This window comes from Nelumbo nucifera, chromosome 6 (assembly GCF_055504915.1).
Source record: "Nelumbo nucifera cultivar China Antique chromosome 6, China Antique-T2T, whole genome shotgun sequence".
NCBI classification, from domain to species: Eukaryota; Viridiplantae; Streptophyta; class Magnoliopsida; order Proteales; family Nelumbonaceae; genus Nelumbo; species Nelumbo nucifera.
The window spans coordinates 27,902,207-27,922,229 of record NC_142654.1 but is presented as its reverse complement, the minus strand read 5'-3'; the positions used below and the strand labels follow the sequence as shown (position 1 = coordinate 27,922,229).

At 36.9% G+C, this 20,023-nt stretch overlaps 1 protein-coding gene across 5 annotated transcripts in view; it reads left to right on the top strand.

The window, feature by feature from the left end:
• Positions 1–15,894, top strand: part of LOC104598546 (E3 ubiquitin protein ligase RIN2) — a 45,765-nt gene extending 29,871 nt beyond the window's left edge. For all 5 annotated transcript variants that reach the window (XM_088890292.1, XM_088890290.1, XM_019197997.2 and 2 more), the window contains 8 exons: positions 6,312–6,408; positions 6,548–6,653; positions 7,595–7,752; positions 7,860–7,997; positions 8,093–8,160; positions 8,244–8,474; positions 8,563–8,944; positions 15,595–15,894. In XM_088890292.1, the coding sequence (XP_088746418.1) occupies positions 6,312–6,408; positions 6,548–6,653; positions 7,595–7,752; positions 7,860–7,997; positions 8,093–8,160; positions 8,244–8,474; positions 8,563–8,944; positions 15,595–15,651 (1,237 nt within the window). In that variant the 3' untranslated portion in view covers positions 15,652–15,894. The remainder of the gene's footprint in view (positions 1–6,311; positions 6,409–6,547; positions 6,654–7,594; positions 7,753–7,859; positions 7,998–8,092; positions 8,161–8,243; positions 8,475–8,562; positions 8,945–15,594) is intronic.
• The last annotated feature ends 4,129 nt before the right edge of the window (positions 15,895–20,023 follow it).

Sequence of the window (20,023 nt, the reverse complement as noted above, 5' to 3'; positions counted from 1 at the left end):
TTTCCTTTTGTTAAAATTACAACTGTTTTATTAAATTGTTTAAACAAAATTGGGGGGGGGGGGGGATACATGTCATTCTCTAAAACATAATATATCCAATTGGATCGGATTTTTTGGATTGAATCAGGGGTCATTCGAATTCGATCTGAAATGTAAATGGATTATATTTTCTGATCCGATTCAATTCAATAATCTGATAATGCTGATTTGAATCTGCCAAAATCGAATTGCATCAATATCCAATCCATTTGCATCTCTACAACCACATGTTCATTTAAGTCATCACATGACTCAAGATTCAACTTCACTCCAATGTGCCTAGAGGAACACAGCCTAGGTTGATTTTACTCAGGCCCCTGTTCAGCTCCTGTCACATGAATATTTAAAGTCTCACCTGCTGTCTCATGAACTCCCTCCTCAGCCAAATCAACCCATGTCAAATCTAACTCATCCTCGTATCCTTTCATATTCTTCTCGATATCCATCCTCTTCTTCACATCTGACAATCCTTCTTCATTGGTAAAAGCCTGAAAACAAACCCTGTTACACGCCAACCCAATTTCCCTTCCCAAGCAAAAACCTTTGTTCTTCTGTCTTCCAACTTTAATTGTGTCCAGATTTTTTTTTTGGAGAAAAAGTTAATCAGATTTCATTAAATAAAACAAGGAATACATGAGCAGATATACTAAAAGGAAAGAGAACTTAAACAGAAGAAACACAAAATTACAAGGGGGGAAGCCTGTTGTTTTGTAAATTTTCTAAGTTTGCTCCAATTTTAGCTAATCCATCTGGAATATGATTCATCTCCCTTGGTATCGACATCAGATTAACATTTAAATTTTCCAAGGAGTCTCTTGCCTCTGACAGATAATGACTCAACCTCCACGGACCCCCCTCCTTGTCTTTCAGCCATTTGATAGTATTAGCAGAATCTCCAACAATGGATAATTTCTGAATGCCTAAACTTTTTATTATTCTGATACCAGTGAGTGCTGCCATCACTTCAGCCTTTGTTGAGTCTGTGTTACCTATTGGGCCACTGAAAGCCCAACAGATAAATCCCTGTTCATCCCTCAAAATACCACCTATCCCAGCTTTGCCCGGATTGCTTGCAGCGCTTCCATCGAAGTTTAGAATCATCCCTTCAATATGTGGTATCTGTAATCTTTGGATTGGTTGAGAGTAAGTTGGAAGAAGCAAGATCGTTTGGATATTTCTGTTAAGATCATTGAAAGAGAGGTAGGTAATGGGGCATTGAAAGAGAGGTAGGTTAGCAGCCCAAAAATTACAACAAAAGAATATATCTGAAATTAATTCTTCTAGAGATCTGGTTTTGTTTTCAAATACGTGCCTGTTTCTTTCCTCCCAAATTCCCCACAAAATTGCATGTACCACAGTTTTCCAATACACTTTACCTCTTCTGCTCAAGCCTGACACATGCCACTGGTTGAGGAACTCCTGAATATGCTTTGGAGAGACCCAACTATATCCAGTCAGGTTTAAGAAATGCCACCAAATCTTTTGAGAAAAATTGCAATGAATGAGTAGATGATCTGCAGATTCCCCTTCTCTTAGGCAAAGCACACATGCATGAGGAGAAATATAAGACCTTCCCAGGCTTTTTTTCTGAAGAAGATCACACGTATTTATTCTCTGTAGACACGCTTCCCAGACAAAGAAGCAAATTCTTAGAGGAATATGACTGCTCCATACCTTCTTGAACGGGAAAGAGGAGATCTGATCACCTGCGATTAGAGCCTTAAACATAGATTTGGAAGAGAAAACACCATTTGGGTTGAGGGTCCAAATTCGGGTGTCAATGGAATGAGGGGAGGTGTAGACTTCTTTTAAGGTGAGGAAGAGGTTTATGAGGTCTGAGATCTCAGTGTCCCTTAGAGGTCTTCTCAGGTTCAGGGTCAAGTTAATATCGGCAGGTAAAGCTGGGATACAAGAGGAAACAGTTGAATCTTGGTCTGTGGAGAGATTGAAGATTCTAGGGAAAGATTCTGCTAGAGTGGTATTCCCCACCAGAGATTTTTCCAGAATTTTATTTTATTTCCATTTCCCACTTTGAGTCTAATGAAAGGAAGGAAAGAAGAGTGTGAAGAAACTATACCTTTCCATGGATTTGAATTCTTTACCTGGTTCAAATGAAGATTACTGTCCCACCCATTTATATTTGTTCCATATTTGCTAGAGATGACAGCTGCCCAAAGAGTATTGGATTCTACAGGGAATCTCCATAGCCATTTGCTCAAGAGAGTTGTTCTTCTCTTTCAAATGCGCAACAACTCCCAATCCTCCATCCTCCTTCAACTTACACACTTGATCCCAACTTACCAAGTGCTTTCTATTCTCCCCTCCTCCACCCCAAAGAAAGTTTCCTTGGATTTTCTCTAAATAGTTTCTCACTTTAGGAGGAATTTTGAAGACAGAAAGATAATAAATTGGTAAGTTGGCTAGAGAGGCCTTTAGGAGAATCAGTCTACCCCCTTTTGATAGGTAGCATTTTTTCCACGAAGCTAATTTCTTATCAAACTTCTCCACCACTGGTCCCCAGAAGTTTAGAGTTCTTGGGTTGCCTCCAAGGGGCATTCCTAGATAGGTAATGGGGAGGTTTTCCACTTTACAGTTCAGAACAGCTTTGAAATTCTCTAGGAGGCTCTCTTCAACTGAATATATGGGTATAATACTAGATTTGCTGAAATTAACCCTCAGCCCGGTAACTGATTCAAAGGCTTCGATCACCCTCTTCACATTAGAAATGTCTTTCATGGATGCATCCAAGAATAGGATGATGTCGTCAACAAATTGCAAGTGAGAAACCTGGACCATATCTCTTCCCACTTCAAAACCCTTAACCAAACTTAGTAATTTGGCTTTGTCAAATAAAAAATTGAAGATGTCCATCACTAAGGTAAAGAGGAGAGGAGAGAGTGGACAACCTTGTCTAAGCCCTCGCCTGGCCTTAAAGTAGCCCTTAGACTCTCCATTTAGGAGCACTGAAAACCAAGATGAGCCAATGCATCCTTTGATCCATTTGATCCATCTCCTGCCGAACCCTCTCATTCTCAAGCAGTCCAAGATACACTCCCAGTCAACTTTATCATAGGCCTTTTCAAGGTCTAACTTGACTAGAACCCCTGGGTTCCCATGAGCCTTTCTGTCTTCTACACACTCATTTGCAATTAAGATACTATCCACAATTTGTCTTCAGAATTTTCCACTTCTCTTTGGTTCACTCTAATTTTGGAAATGAAGTTTTTCCTTCTTCTCCCTGAGGCATACATGTGGAAAAATGTGGAGTTATTATCTCCTTCTTTCAGCCACCTCACTCTAGATCTCTGCCTCCAGCAAATTTCCTCTTTTCGGGCTAACTTTTCCCAAGATTTCCTCAGCTCAGCTCTTCTTCTGCCTGAATCATCTAAAGTGCCTTTTTGCTCTTTTACATCTAATTCATCCAATTCCGTGAGCATCTTCCTTTTGTCTTCTTCACCAGCTTTAAGCTGTTCTTTTCCCCAAGATTTCAACTTCCTCTTCAAGAATTTTAATTTCTGTAACAGTCTGAAACCAGTCCATCCCTCTACTTCACACTCCTCCCACCAGCCAGCTACCATCTCCTTAAAATCCTTGTGATGGGTCCACCATTTTTCTAGTCTAAAAGGAGGCTTTCCTCTTGAGATTAGATCTGTGTTCAACTTAATGGGCCAGTGGTCTGAAATGCAACGATGACAGAGGTCTTGGGAAAGATTGGGAAATCTTTCCAGCCAATCTTGAGATAAGAGGAACCTGTCAAGTCTGCATGTTTTCCTGCATAATTGTGTCCAGATTTAACTCCCCTTCTTTTGGTATTTCTGCTATGTTTTTGAAATAATGCACTCCTATTCCACCACGTAACCACTCTTCTTTGACCCCTTCGTTTGCTTCTCTGCAGACCTCCAACCAGAGTGATGCTTCAATGGAGGTTTCCAACCAGACTGAGTAAAAGAAACTATCAACCAAAACCTCCACCTTCCTGTTCCTGGGTATATCCTCCGGCTTCACCCTGCTGAGGAGTATAGCCACAGAATGAAGACTGAAGGTGGAAACTCCATTCAGGTGACCTCCACATATTGACACAATGGATGAAAAAGCTTCAAGCTTCCACAGATCGAAAGAAGCTCAATAACACAAACGGTCACATCGTCCTCCACAAGCAGCTTCTTTGCATTGGATAATGGGGACCATCTTGAAACTAAAACGTTACCACAATCTGACTGAATATTTATGACTTCTAACTTCAACTCTTCATCGACCAGATCAATGATTGCTTTACCTTTTCAAATGGTGTAAATGTCATCGCCCCTTTCAGATTTAAACTTCTGATTATCGCATCTGCTACCTTTCTCCAAGCATGAGTTTCTCCTTTCACTTCATCTACTAACATCTTCTCCCAACCCTTGTCTCACCCTGAATCTCCATCTTGCACTACCCACTCTACCAACCAAGGTTAAGTTCTCTTCTAAAATTTCATTCTGTAAGTACAAGCTTTCTTGTATTGATTTCTCATCTATCTTACCAATTTTGCTTACTTCCAAATACCGAATAAATTCCTATAGCATTTTAGAAATTAAACCCCACCCTGCTCTGTCTCTTTCTTCAGGAAACACTAGCAGTTGTTTTCTTCTTTTTCCAAAATATTCATATAAGGCAATGAAGTTTCTTTTGTTATTCCTTCTCCTTTCAGCATTAAAACTTCTTCCTTCTACCTCTGTTGACCTCTTCCAATCCTTTTCCCCATCTAAAGACAGCTTTGTCAATAAAACTCTTAAAACCAAACAATAACATCACCCACCAACAACATTCTTTACCAACCTCCTCTGAACCATATCTCCTTAAAACTTATGTTATCAGACACGGTGAAGATTGATATACTCCTTAAAACTGAAGGCCATAGGCCTGCAGATTCTTTCTCTCTACTATTCTTTTTTCCCTCTTTTTCTTCTCTTGTGCCAGTTAGGGCTTGTTCGTTTGCTCTGAAGTCTGACATCTGAAAGTGCAATAATTACATTAAGAGGTATATTGGTATTGGTGAACTTTTCTTTCCTCTGAACTCTGAATGCAGAGAATGTTGTTATGAATTCTGAATTCTAAAAATTATCAAATATCCATTTTGACCCCGTATTTGAGAGTTTTTTGTTTGTCTTTTTGGGGGTATCATTGGAAAACAAAAAGTTGTATGATTGCACTTTAAGAGATAAGAGATAAGAGGAAACAAACAACCATTTTTCTCTTAAAGTTAAAAGATTCCTCTTAAGAGATAAGAGTTAAGAGGAAACAGACAGGCCCTTAGTCTACTTGGTATCAGAGCAGACAGTGGGGAGGATCCACTCTTGTTTTTTGGTGATTGACTGATGCATGATATTGGATATCCTGCTGATGTCGGCAGAGGTGGTCTGCAGGTTCTAAAGAGGTTTTAGATTCTAGGACTACTTGAATTTAGGAGCTTATCCATGCAGTTTTCATTAATGTTTGGAGTAATATGATAAACTTTAAGATTTTTTTGGCGAAAAATTTAAAATTCCAGATTCTAATAAATGGATTGGTGCTTTGATTGTGTATGTTTCTATTTGTGGGACTATCATGGTTTGATCTGCCTGACTTTTGTTCATACTTCGATTAAAGGTCAATATTGTTTGGATTATTGAACACTCAGTGAGTGATTTTATGCCTCAATTTCTCCACTGCCCACTGGTGCATGAACCTTCTTTTTCTTCTTGAACCCTGCGATACAAGTCTGTTTTTTGCTCTGTATGACTTGGCCCATATGCGGATCTGAAATTGTTAATTGGAACTTTGTCCTAGACTGTAGATTGGTTGAATATTCTTTTTTGATTTGTACCTCCTCTGGACTTCGTAGAAGTCTGTTCTGAGGAAAGAGATTTGCTTCATGCATACCTCTTATTATTTTGGAGTGGTTGCTTTTTGAAATGTCTTCTAATTTCAAAAACAAGAAAGCTGCACACTCTGGATTTGTAATGTTCTGCATCAGTTACAATGATTGAATATTCAGTTCATTACATCAAACTCAATGGAAGAGATTATTTGGAATGGTCTCAGTCAAGAAAGCTATATGTGGGTGATAGAGAAACTAGGATGTCTCACTAGGTAGGAGGAATGTCAAAGAGTGGAGTTGTATTTTAAATTTGAATGGGACAATTGCAGAGCCATTGTCACTTTGTGCTCTTAATGGATGTTGCAGATGTAAATATTTTTGTAACATTCTCAATAATCTTGAAATATATCTTATTTATTATGCTTGTGGTCTACAGGATAAGACTTTGTCTCATGATATGCAAATCTTTAGGCTCAACCACATTTCTGCTCTTACTCTTTGAGCCTATGAGCATTGCTTTTGAGACATTACAGGTAATAATAGTCAGCATGCTTGAATTCCTGTGAGCTTAATAGCAGAAAAAACTTTTAAGAGGGCTTAGATATTCTTCTCCTCGCTTATGTTCTACAAGTTGGTTTATAAGGTTCTTTGCCATGCAAAATTATTTGGCAGGCAATTATGGTTCATGGGTTTCAGCTCCTTGATTTGTGGCATCGCCATTCAGCAGAAAGCAGAACAGACTGTCAAACATCACAGTTTTTTAATAGATCAGCTGCAGGTATTTGTGCAGTTGTTATTTTTATTTATTTGATGTGCATGAACCCAGGACAAGGGACATTGTGATTTCTTGTCTTATTTTTTAATATGATACTGTTATCTGCAAAAAATAAAAACCTCTGGTACATTCCAAATAAAATTCTTGTTACAAAAAATAGTCCTACTTGCACCCAGACTAAGATGAAAATATTGAAAGTGTTTTGGCCTTCTAGGTTGTTTCTGTTTTTTGACCATTTACAGTCCAAAATTTTATTAATTAAGAGGAAAGTGATGTACAAGTAGACTGCTCAATATTTCACTAAGCCATCAGCCAAGAAGTTGGTTCACCTTGGGGCCCATCTGCAAACTTTATTCAGCTTACTACACAGCTCCTCAATTTCCCTCAAGACATTTCTATACATTGAAGAGCCTTTTCTTGTCATCCACCCCACAGTGAATTAAGGATCCCTCTCCTCCATCAGATGTCAAAGATTTAAGGATTTGGCTAATCTTAATCATTGTCTAGAGAATAATGCAACCAAATTTCCTTTAGTCCCCAAAAGCTCCTCCAATTCCTGACATTCTTAGGTTCCAAAAACAGCACCCATGAAAGTTTAGCCTAATGTTTCTTTTTTTTTCTTGGGGGGGGGGGGTCCAAATAACTGCTATGATTTTTTCTTGTCAAAGAGGGATTCGTCATAGCCTGTTCTGGGTTGTCTGTTCATGTAACCTTTAGTGGTCTTGCAAATGTTATGCATTCCCTGTCAGTTATTGCCAGGATAAACATGCTTGGTGATTTTACATTTGGGCATCCTTCAGGATACCTTTGGCTATGGAAAAAATTGTATTCCCTCTTGGATCCTTGTAATTCTCAAACTTGCCTTCGATGATTAGCTGATGTTTCTATAATTATATTGTTGTTTTAGATGTTTGATTTTCCTGATTAAAAATGTTTGATTGTAGGGTCTCTATTGGAATGGAAGGGTATTCTTATTCGGAATTTTGGTTTTTTCCTTGACATGATGACCTTGTTAATGGCACTTGGTCATCATTTACATATTTGGTGGCTTCATGGCATGGCCTTCCATCTTGTAGATGCCGTCCTTTTCCTTAATATACGTGTAAATATTCCTGCCACTCCCATATTGGAATTGTAATGTCCTTTAAGATTTTCATGTCTCAATGTCTTGTTCCTTGTACTCACTGTTCAGATGTGCACTATGAATAGGCCTTGGTTAGCACAATGATAAAGCGAATAAAAGGGTTCATCAAGTTGAGAATGGCTTTAAGTGCTCTTCATGGGGCACTTCCTGATGCAACATCTGAAGAGCTACAAGCATATGATGACGAATGTGCAATTTGTAGAGTAAGCTTAGTTCTCTCTTTTCTCTCTTGTTAGATCTAATTGGTCATTGGCTTTCCCAGGGATAGTGTATGATTTGGAAAATTGGAATATAACAGGAACCAATGGCCAAGGCTAAAAAGCTGTCTTGTAATCACCTTTTCCATCTAGCATGTTTGAGGTCTTGGTATGTTCATTTATTAGTGCAGTATTCTTCAATTATGCTTGAAAGTGGATATTATCCAATATCTGGTTATCTAATAATTTCAGGTTGGATCAAGGTCTAAGTGAGATTTATTCTTGCCCAACTTGTCGGAGGCCACTTTTTGTGGTCAGACCTGAAGTCAACTCAAACCCCAATTCTAGAAATGTCTCAAGTGATGAGCAGCTTGCTCGTCAAATAGGATCAGGATTGGAGCAGCCAGACACATCTGGACATGCACTTCCTATGGGGGCATTCTCTGAACAGCCACAACATCCTTTAGAAAGTAGTCCATGGAGGTTCAGTTTCTTGCCTTTGTCCTGTTCATGAAGCCTACCTGCATTTCACAACTCTCATTTGCAACTACCAATGTATTTGGATTTTTAGGGGTGTGGGTGTGGATTCAAGTTGGCTGCATCCTTGGCCAAGCCAGGCTCTTGATGGTGCTGGTCCATCTACTGCAATTAGATCAGTTGGATTGGGCAGATTCCAAATGATGATGAGACATCTTGCATCTGTGGGTGAAACCTATGCTCAGACTGCTCTTGAAGATGCTGCATGGAGCTTTTGGCCTATCACACAACCTCAAGCTGTCTCTGGTTCCTCTGTTCCTCCTGTGGCTATGGCTACAAGGTACACTGGAAATGCTGGTGGTTTACGGTTTAGGAATGCTTCACCCTCTGCAACTGATAATATATCAAATATACTTGCCATGGCTGACACAGTACGGGAGGTGCTACCCCACATCCCCGATGAAATAATTTTCCAGGTATTTTTTAGATTTGCATTTTGCCATACTAGCATGCACTGATACTACAAGTGTTAATTTTCTAAGTCAAAGAACATAATATATTTTAGCATAAAAAAGAATGCTTTTAGGATACACTAAACTTAAAATCCCATGGTTTAAAGATAATTGAAATTAAAAATGTTTTTTTTTTGGTAATTATTTACTCTCCATGATTCTATAACATTTTTCAATATGCCTTTTATTTTTTTATTAACTTGCTACAAGTAAGTTTTCCATTTTTACTCTCTTAAATACAAACTAGATGTGGAGATTTAGTGAGGTTTATTTTTTCAGAAGAGTTTCCTCAATATTTTAATTAGCAAGTGAAAATAATAGTATGGTAAAGATAATGATTATCATCTTTAGTTCTACTTGTTTTCTTTTTATAGATCAAAAAGTAAAATTTTTAATTGTTTTTGTCAACTAAAGTTCCTCTTGTTTGTCATGCTGGAGAACCCAAATGGAATGCTTTTTTAGTGAAGATTTCTATAATTAGATATGAGAGAAAGATATTCTTGAGGACCCAAATGGAAATGATTTATTTTATTATATAACCTAAACTTGATAAAATCCTTAAAGATTGTTTCAATCTTATTCTATGGATGATATCATTTAGGGATGGCAGGGGCCATTACTTGGTTTAAAGTGTAAGGGTAAAATCTCGGGCCAGCATATGTGGATTCCAGTCTGAGGGTGGCCAGTTTGTGTTAAAAAAAGAATGTCAAAGTTTAGGACTGTACCCACAGTATACCCCTCCCAAGACCCCAGATGGTTGGAACAAACATTGGGTAATGGCTGTATATCATTTACAGGTGACGGATGGCGGCTTTGACATCAACGCCAGTGTTTTCAATCCATTGTTAACCTGGATGGTCAAACCATTCAATCTGTCACCCGGAGGCCAAGACGGAATGGTTAAATCCCAAGCCCATCAATAGACAAAAAAGCCTGTTGGCTTAGTCAAAATCTCTTTAGCTAGGGCATTCAAAGCACTAAACCATTCAATCCAATCTATGGGTCATGGTTCATTCCATTTTATAATATTAACTTTTTTTGATAAGTGACAGAAAAGATTTCACTAAATAAGATCACTAAACTGCTCAAAACAAAAGCAGCTGGCCTGTAACAACAGCTTCCTTTAGAGAAGCCCATGAGGGAATAAAAACAGAAAGCTTTTACAAATTACAGCCTGGTCCTGGGCAACCCCAACCCAAACAAATTCTCCCTACCCCATTTTTTTTTCCAACAAGTCAGCTGGCATATTAGCACTCCTAGGAATCCAGTTGAATGAGGTGTTCAATCTGACACCTAAGGAATATGCCAACCTCACCATATGCCTGAACTGCCAAGGAATCTGGTCCTGAGCTTTCATCCATAATATGATTGTTTGACAATCCTCCTCCACTTCTATAATATTAATTTTTATATTATAATTTGTATTTTTAATTTACTTTAAATATTAAAATTCATCCAACCAACTACTATGGAACTGAGGGCATGGAGCTAACATGGGTCCATAGATCATCCAACGGTCTTGCTAAAGCAAGTGATCAATAGAAGTATGTTATCTTGGAGGATTATTTATAGCTGGATGTTTTTTGGATTTTGGGTTAGGTAGCTGGTGCTAGCTTTGAAAGAGGGGTGCATTGGCACACTTTGTTTACTGCTTCTCCTTGTTTTCTATCCTTGCTTCTGTAAAAGAAGAAAACAATTTCATTTGTGATAGTGCAAATGCTGATAGGAACCATCATCTTGTGGGTGGATGTAAGCTATGGAAGCCAATGGATGAGGAGTTTTAGTGAAATTTGATTATTGCATCTTTGTTGAGAAAGTTCCATGTGGTTGTGATTCTTGTGAATAATACAAGTCAAAGCACAAATTGTGGAGAATAGCTATTGGATTTTGGGTGGAGCTGAGTATCAAACAAAAGGATAAAAAGTTTTAGTGAGGTTCAATTAATGCATCTTTTATGATCAAATTCCAAGTGACCAACGAGATATAGATTGAAGCTCAGATTGTGGAGGATAGCTATTGGAATTATGGATTTAGGAACCCTCCATTGTAAAGTAGGATAGGGCTACACTAATAAAAAAATATAGGTAGGGCTACTGGGCAGACCAAAAACGAACCTTTGTTTTTTGATATATAAAAATGAACTCAGCCAGACCTATGTGAGCTTTCATATGCTTTTGTGTTTGGGGTACGCTTTGTGTGTGTGGTGGACACCATGTTTTTTTTCCATAAGACCAAACCTTTAGATCTTGAGTTCAAAAAATCCCAATCTAATGCTTGTAAAACACTTATTTTCCAAACTTTAATCTGGATAATTGAACCATTGGAATGTCACCTGGAATTGGTTCAATCTTTGGGTTGGGTTTTAAAACATGGTACATAATATTTCATATTTATGTATACATGTTATGATGTTGGAGATGGAAAAAGCTTCATATCATGAGCAAGACATTGGAGTATTCGTGCAATAATGTGTTTTGGGGAGGAATGGAACTGGTGCATATTCAAGGATATTGAGACATTATTTGAGGCCTTGAGTGGACATGCTCCATTTCTCCTTGGTTCTTGGATGCTTGCTTAAAGGAGTTCTAAAAATATTGATTCAATTAAACAATTAAGTAATTTGAAGCAAGAAAAAAAAAGTAGATGAGAATAAATGGAGAGATGCAGAATTTGAGCACAAAAATAGGCCTGAATCTGTTTTATTAGATCTTAAATTAGAAATTTAACCTTGATTTTAGAACTTAGAAGGACTAAAAGACTACTCCTAGAAGACAATAATAGATAGCTCAAAACTCACCCTCAAGATAAGCATAATTTTTATGCATATGCCTAGTTTGCATAGGTTATCTCCTAGTTTGGGCTGAACACCTCCCTTAGATTATCAGCCAACTGAGACTTATATTTGACAAATGATGAGCACACTTTTCCATTTGCTACTTGTTCTATAGTGAAATGTCTATCCACCACTAAATATTTGTCATGATCATGTTGAACAGGATTGTGTGCAATATAGGTTGCTACTTGTTTGTCTTGGTAAAGCTTCATAGGGCTATTAGAGATGATGCCCAGTTCATCTGATAAGATCTTTAGCCATAATAGCTTTGACATCCCAAGTGCTATGGCTTTGTGTTCAGCCTTTACACTCAATTTGGCAACTAGGAACTGATTCTTTTTCCTTCAATAAAATAATATATCACCTAAAATGTGTGATAACCAGTAGACTGCATTGACAAAACCTACCTGGTCTGTGTCTATATAAGCTTTCACTTGGAGATGACAATGAGAAGAATTGAGGAGACCTCTACTTGGGGCTCCCTTGAAGTAACTATAGTATCTTGTTTGTAGCTGCCATATCAGAGATTGTGGATTGACGCATGTACTAACAACACAACACAATACTTCATATAAGATATTATTATGAGTTAGACAAAGGAACAAAAGATTTCCTACAAATTTTTTGATACACACCCTTGTCTGGAAACACCTTACCATTATCTCTACATAGCTTGTGATTAGGATCTAAAGGAGTATTGATTGGTTTAGTTCCTAATTTCCCTTTGCCTTTCAAAAGGTCAAGTACATTCTTCTCCAAGGTGATAAAGATACCCTTCTTTGATAAGGAAAACTTTATTTTCAAGAAATATATGAGATCCCTGATGCCATTGATCTGAACTTCAACTATCAATAATTGCTTTAACTGTGTAATTGCTATTGGATCATCTACTGTGACAACAATAGCATCATTATCATCTAAGCCTTATCCCAACCATATACGGTTGGGTACATGAATCCTGCTTCTTCATTCTGTTGTGTTTAATGCCATCTCCATTGTTGAATAGTGATGGCCAACTTTCCTCTTAATGAAGAGTGTATGAGCCACATGGGATTTAGGTGAACTCAATTCTATGAAGAACCCCCTTAGATCTATCAAACTAGGCCATGGAAGACTGTTTCAGGCCATAGATTGATTTCCAAAGTCTGCAACCCTTAGATCTACCAAACTTGACTTCGGGACTTGAGATGATAAAATCAATTAGAAATCATCTTGGCAACCAGAGCAAAAGGGTCTTGATAATCAATACTATATGTCTGAGTTTATGCTAGGTCAATAAGACAAGATTTTTATCTTTCTATTGACCCATCAGTTTTATATTAACAGCACCCACTTACAAAGAACTGTCCTACAAATTGGAGGCTGAAAAACTTAGGTGCATGCCTGTTTCATTAGGTTTTGTAATAATTATATAATTACAAATATAGATTACAGACTGATTGTGTTACGTGCATATGGCCATGGGTCCATGTGTGCAAATGTCTAGAGTCCAAAAGAACGACCCAACTTCACGTGGAGGATGGGCATAATAGTAAGAGAGGTTTGTATTTGGTTGTAGAGTCCACTAAGTGGTCAGTTATTTGATTATGGAGTCCATTAAATGAGTGGGCCATGTCGGGCAGTAGCAGATTCAGTTATTAGAGTCTTGTGAAGTCTATTTAAGTCCCTACTTTTTTGTTATTGTAATTTTAGGTGAATAGATGTTATCTTATCGTTGGAGAATTCTTCTCTAGCTTTATTTTCTTCCTATTCTCTCTGAGTCTTTTCTCTCTCCTCTCACTGTAACACTTAAGCACCGCAAGAGTGAGAAACGAGTGTTGATAGGAGACCAAGTACATGACAACTTGGTATCAGAGTCAAGGATGGCTGACGATCCACACCTTTCTCAGCTTGAAGCAAGTTTCTGTAGCCTGACGTCGAGCCAAGAGAGAACGATGAAAGAGTTCAAAGAAACCTTGGCTGCTTGGAGCAGGAAATTAGATCATCTCAAGGCTCACCAGGAATGGGAGCAATCTGAAAGGTCACTGTCACGAAATACAATGGTTTTTGGGCATGGCAATAGCACTACCTTAAGATCTTCAAGTTTATGGGCCTCTCGGGTTGCCAAGTTGGATTTTGTCAAATATAGTTGAGCTGAAGATCCTACAAGCTGGATTTTCTGTGTTGAGCAATTCTTTGCCATTCAAGATACCTCAGAAGAAGACAAGGCACCAATGGCGGCTTACCACCTTGAAGGAGGCACTCTATTATGGTACCAGATATTCAAGGATGAACATGAAATCGTTACATGGACCATCTTGAAGCAAGGCCTACATGAACGGTTTGGGCCAACTCTGTTTGAAGATTTCCTTGGGGATCTTACCAAATTGAGCAAGTTGGTTTGGTATGAGATTACTATCAACAGTTTAAGAAGTTCCCTATGTCGAGCTAGGAACTTGTTTCCCTTACAACAGGTTAGTTGTTTTGTGAGTGGGTTAAAAGAATCCATAATGGTGGATGTCCTCGTGCAAAATCTTCAAACATTATCTATAGCAATAGGACTAGCTCATTTGTCTGAACCCAAACATGCAGTGCACATGAAGCCTGGTCAAAACGGCACCATCCATCAAGAAGCTTTCATATGCTGACATCCAAGAAAGAAGGGACAAAGGCCTATGTTTCAATTGTGATACACTTTGAGCCAGGCCATTGCTGCAAGAAATTATTTCTCATAGAAGGATATTGATTGGCCTGGAGAAATGAATGAATACTTAGATGGAGAAACATCATCGGCAATTGAAGTTGGTACTGGACAAGAGATACCTGCAATTCACAGCCTTCGTTCTCGAGGACAAGAACGTTATGATTTAGGGGGGAGTTGTTACGTGCATAGGACCATGGGTCCATGTGTTCAAATATCTAGAGTCCAAAAGAACGACCCAACTTCACGTGGAGGATGGGCATAGTAGTAGGAGAGGTTTGTTATTTGGTTGTAGAGTTCATTAAGTGGTCAGTTATTTGATTATGGAGTCCATTAAATGAGGAGTGGGTCATGTGGGCCAGTAGTGGAGTTAGTTAAGGAGCCCTAAGTGGAGTTGGTTAATAGAGTCCTGAGTGTTGATCGGAGACCAAGTACGTGACAGCTGATTGTGACATAACCTTCCTGAGATCCTTTATTCTTTCCTTCGGATGTAGCTGGGATAGGTGCTTTTTCCAAGGCAGATGGGAGCATGCCTTCGGCCTTTATTACCCCATTGGTTTTTCATTTTTTTGTTCTTACCTTTTGTTATGCCTAGAAAAAAGCTTTTCCTTTACTGGATAGATTCTTTTAAGATTCAAGATGGAGAGATTTTTAGGTTTCTCTTCTTGGCAGGCTTGGTTGTTGATACCCTGTATTTTATTTTCTATCTTTTTTGTTTCTTTATTTTTTAAGATAAAAGTAGCTAAGAAAATGGAGGCTACCATTAGAATGAAGAGAAGGAAAAGTGCCATGACCATGTGTACAAGCGGTAGTTTTTTTCCCAGTTATTAACATTACAAAAACTTTTATTACGAATAACGAAGAAAGATTTAAGCATATGTCATGTTGCAGAAGTCTCATGAAGAGCAAGAGAGCCCAAGTTTAATCCTGATGGACAGGGCCCCAACTGCCCTAGATACAAGCAGTATCTCTGGGTGTCTGGGTGGCTCCTGGGAAAGTTCTGTAGCTGAGTGAGATGACTGTAAATCTGAGTTGAATTTTGTTTTTTAAAATTACCTGTTTAGTTCACTTCAAAAGTCCAACCTTTTCAAAACTTTTCAGGACTTGCAGCGAACAAACTCTGTTGCCGTTACTGTGAATAATCTTCTTCAAGTGTGATCACTCATTGCATTTTCTCTGGTGCCAATTCACTTGCTTGAAGAACTCGAGGTGATTAAAAGAATTGTATATTCCAAACATCTAAGGTAGGTGAGAGATAAATTATAGAGGCCCTTGAAATTCTGCAGAAACTATGGTCTCCTAGTCTTTTTCCCTTTTCCTTAATTTCCATGCATCTCATCATATGTATATACGTTCACTTATAATAGTAAAGGACTCCGATGGAAACCCTTTTTGTGCAAATTTGTGCAAATCGTTGATTATCTTCAAATAAAATTGTTATATCACTCCTCGGAGTTCTATTGTTGGTCTTACACCTGTAGTCACCCTTTATGGCTGGTAAGTGGTAACCCCAGAAAATCAATTATAATCGTGACAAGATTCAATTCGCAGCATTCGCTGTTTATAACTTGGTTTTTACCTAAACAAGCATTGTGATAATAGCATTGGTCTTAACTCTTAAGTGCCTTTGCGGTCTTAGTTTCTTTGGCTTGTTTAATTATGTTTGGTTCAATTCTCATTTTTTCTCATTCTCACCCATGATGAAATTCTAAAATTGAAAAGAATGGGTAAAAATAGGTAGAATGAGAAAATAGTGCTATGAACCAAGCACTTTTTTCCTAAAAATGAATTCTTTTCAGACTGACAAGTGTCTTATGTTGCCCATTTTCATTCATAAAAAAAAAAAAAAATTGTGCTGGTAATCACAAACCGTCAGCCTAGGTCTCCAATAGTCAATGTTTATCAATTGCCATAGATGTTTTGTAAAAGCGCTTTCGTAAAACTACTTCCATAAAAGTGCTTTTGTAAAAGTACTTTCATAAAAGTGTTTTTATAAAAGTATTTTCATAGAATTGTTTTAGTAATGTATTTTTAAAAAAGTGCTTTCATAAAATTTTTTGTAAGTGTTTTTATAAAAGTATTTTCATAAACGTGTTTTCATAAAAGTACTTTCATAAAAGTGTTTTTATAAAATTATTTTTGCAAAAGTGCTTTTATAAAAGTGTTTTCGTAAAAGTACTTTTGTAAAAGTAATTTCGTAAAAGTAAACATCTATGACAACAGTTTTATAGGTAAAGTTTCTTCGAAGAATGAAATAAACAAGATGGGGTATGATTATTTTTCATGACTAGTCAATTTTGGGGTATGATTATTTTTCATGACTAGTCAATTTTTGTGACATGGGGCTATTTTTTATTCTAAAAGAATGTGTCTCTTGACAAGAATTTTATAATCAAACACTATGCTATTCATTCTTGTCCATTTTTAGAATAAGCAAGAATTAAAAAAATAAGGCCCAAAGCAGTGAACCAAACATGGCCCAAAGCAGTGAACCAAGCAGTGAACCAAACTGGGCTACCATTTGAGTCTTTGAAGTAAAGCTATTTAATTGCGCTCACGCTGCTGGATGTTATGTGTTACCATAGTTATTCAATCTGACCCATGTATTAAACCGCTGGAATTATGTATTCATAAATCATAATTACTGAGAGTGTTTCTTTGATTGGAAGAACCGACCCGGAATTTGAATAATACAGAATAGGCAACGTACTGGAACTATTCAAAAATGTGTTGATCTTTGATAAGAAACGACTTAAGTTTTCTTGATGAATCCATTTTAGATGAGGATGCGTGCTTTCAAATGTGAGGATTCTTACTGTAGAAGTTTTTCTTTTTTTTTTATTTCTTTCTATTTTATGGATTTTGTATATTTTATGTTTTTCTGTTTTTGCATCCATCCTCTGTTTTACAGATCATACATCCGTGTCCCTGCCACCTTAAAAACCATTTAAAACTGTTGGTTTAAATCATTAAGTGACAAAATTGCCCGTAATTCACTTAAAATTCGTAAAAGACAATCTATTTATTCTAATTTAGAAATCTACAAAATTTTGTAGCTGTAACTTAAAAAAATCCAAATAACGTTCTTTTAAAATGAGAATAAACAAAAAGAAAAAATAGGAAATGAAAAACATAATGAACCTCAAATTAAAAAAAAAAAAATGTAAGAAATGTATGGGGATATGCAGCAGAAAAGAATGGATCATCATCATTATCATCCAAGCCTTTTCTCAACTATATGGGGTTAGTTACATAAATCATATTTTGTCATTCTGGTTTTGTTTAATGCTATATCTATTGTTAAATTATTAGTACCTAAATCATCCTAAATCATTACTTAGTATTTCCCATGTCTTTTTTGTCTACAACTAATCCTTCTATCCCTTTCAATTTTCAAGTTTCAACAAATCTCTTCTCACTATTGTTTTGTTTAGGTTTTTTATGCATGTGATTACACCATTTTAGTTATTTTCATTTTATCACATATTGATGGTGGTCCTAGTTTCCTTTGAATGACTTTATTTATGACCCTAACATTTTTTTTAAGTTTTTTCACTCATCCATCTCAACATATGCATATCTGTATATTTAATTTTAGGCATGCTTCTAGATTGCCCTAGGGCTGCAAACAGCATTCGATTATCTGATTTTGAATTTGATCCTATTAAGGGTGATGCGAATTCGATCCGTTTATAATCGGATCAAATATGGATCTACCCCTATTTGATTTGATGTAATCCGATTCGGTTCGATTTAAATATATATGCTCACATATACTTAAAAAATTGTATTATATCTGTGATTAAAGTTTTCTTAATGTTGTATTTTCACTAAATTGTCATATGTTCAAGTTTTATGCAAGTAATTTTTAATTCATTTTGTTCATAAAATATAAATTTAAAGTCATTTTTAGCTCATATTATTAATAATATATAATATTTTGGTCATTTTTAGTCTAATTTATTTATACTATTTAATATCCGATTATAATCTGAAATCAATTCGAATCCGCTAGATATCCAATAGATATGATCCGATTCGAATTCAAATGTAATCAAATCAAATTTGGATATGCTTGTATCCAATTTGATATGATCCGTTTGCAGCCCAAGATTGCCCAACTTTGTTCCATACAACATAGTTTTACGTCACAGATTTTTTCTTTTAATCTAAGTGGTACTAACTGTCACATATGATTCTAGACCCTTCATTTTGCTCATCTTGCTCTGATTTTATGGGTGACATTCTACTCAATTTCTTCATCGTTATGAATTATCAAACCAATGTAATACAAAAAGGTCATATTGAGTTATTTCTTTGTCTTTTAATCCTAAGTATACTTTGTTTTGCACTTCTATTATTGTTAAATTTATATATCATATATTCTTTTTTTGTCTTATTTATTTAAAACCTCTTGTTTCCAAGGTATTTATCTATATTTTGATCCTTTATTAGTTTTATCAATTAAAACAATGAAATAAATAAATAAAGTGCATCAAGAGATGCTTTAAATATGTTTAGTCAAGACATCTATGATTTGCACAAATAAATATGGATTAAATTTTGGTGAACATCCATTGCACCTATAAAAAATAAAGATAGACATATATACATTAAGAGTTTGGCTTCGGCCAATGCGCGTCTTGTGCTCACACCGTTTGAACCTTAGGAGAACGTGCTACGCATTCATATGTGTGTGTGATTGCTAAGTCCGTGCACCCTCAAATGAATTTCGATTTGTTTCTTCATTCCTTTCCCTTCTCGCTTCTCTTTCTCTAGAACCCAACCCACCGAGCCCCCTATTCACTCACTCCCTCTCCAATTGACGGCGACGTCGAAAAAACCAGGTTAGTCTTGCTTCCTTTTTACTTCCCCAAACATAGTATTTTGTTTTCTCCCATGAAAAGCCTGACCATAAAATGTTTTCATTCTCTCTCTCTCCTCAACTGAAAGGGCTTCAATAGCGATTGTTCCACCCACAATTGTCGATAAATCTCGGGTAATTCCTTCTTCCTTTTGCTTCCCCAAAAAAATTTCAGTGTTGTGTGACATATAAACATGGAGAAAAAACTCTCTCAACACTGCCGTGTGTTTTGTTGCTAGTTAATAGTGGAAACAATCACTGGTGAATCCATCATCACCATCAGTTGGAGAGGGAGAAAGTGAATAGGGGGTTTGGTGGGTTAGGTTCTAGAGAGAGAGAAGTGGGAAGGGAAATGAAAGAAGAAAAAAAATCAAAATTCATTTGAGGGCACACGCGTTTAGCAATCACATGCGCATATGGATGCGTGGCGCATTCTCCTAAGGTTCGAATGGTGTGAGCACCGGGCATGCACTAACTGAAGCCAACTTCATACATTAAGGGCATTTATATAAATCTTAGGAATGCATCACTAATACTAATTCTGGGCTCAAATGGATGTAAATATGGGAAGAGATAGAGGTTTGAAGGTCAAAGGAGAAAGAAGGAAGAGGAATAACTGAGGGCAGGAGGGTCTAAGGGGCAAGAAGATAGTTAGATGAGGATCTT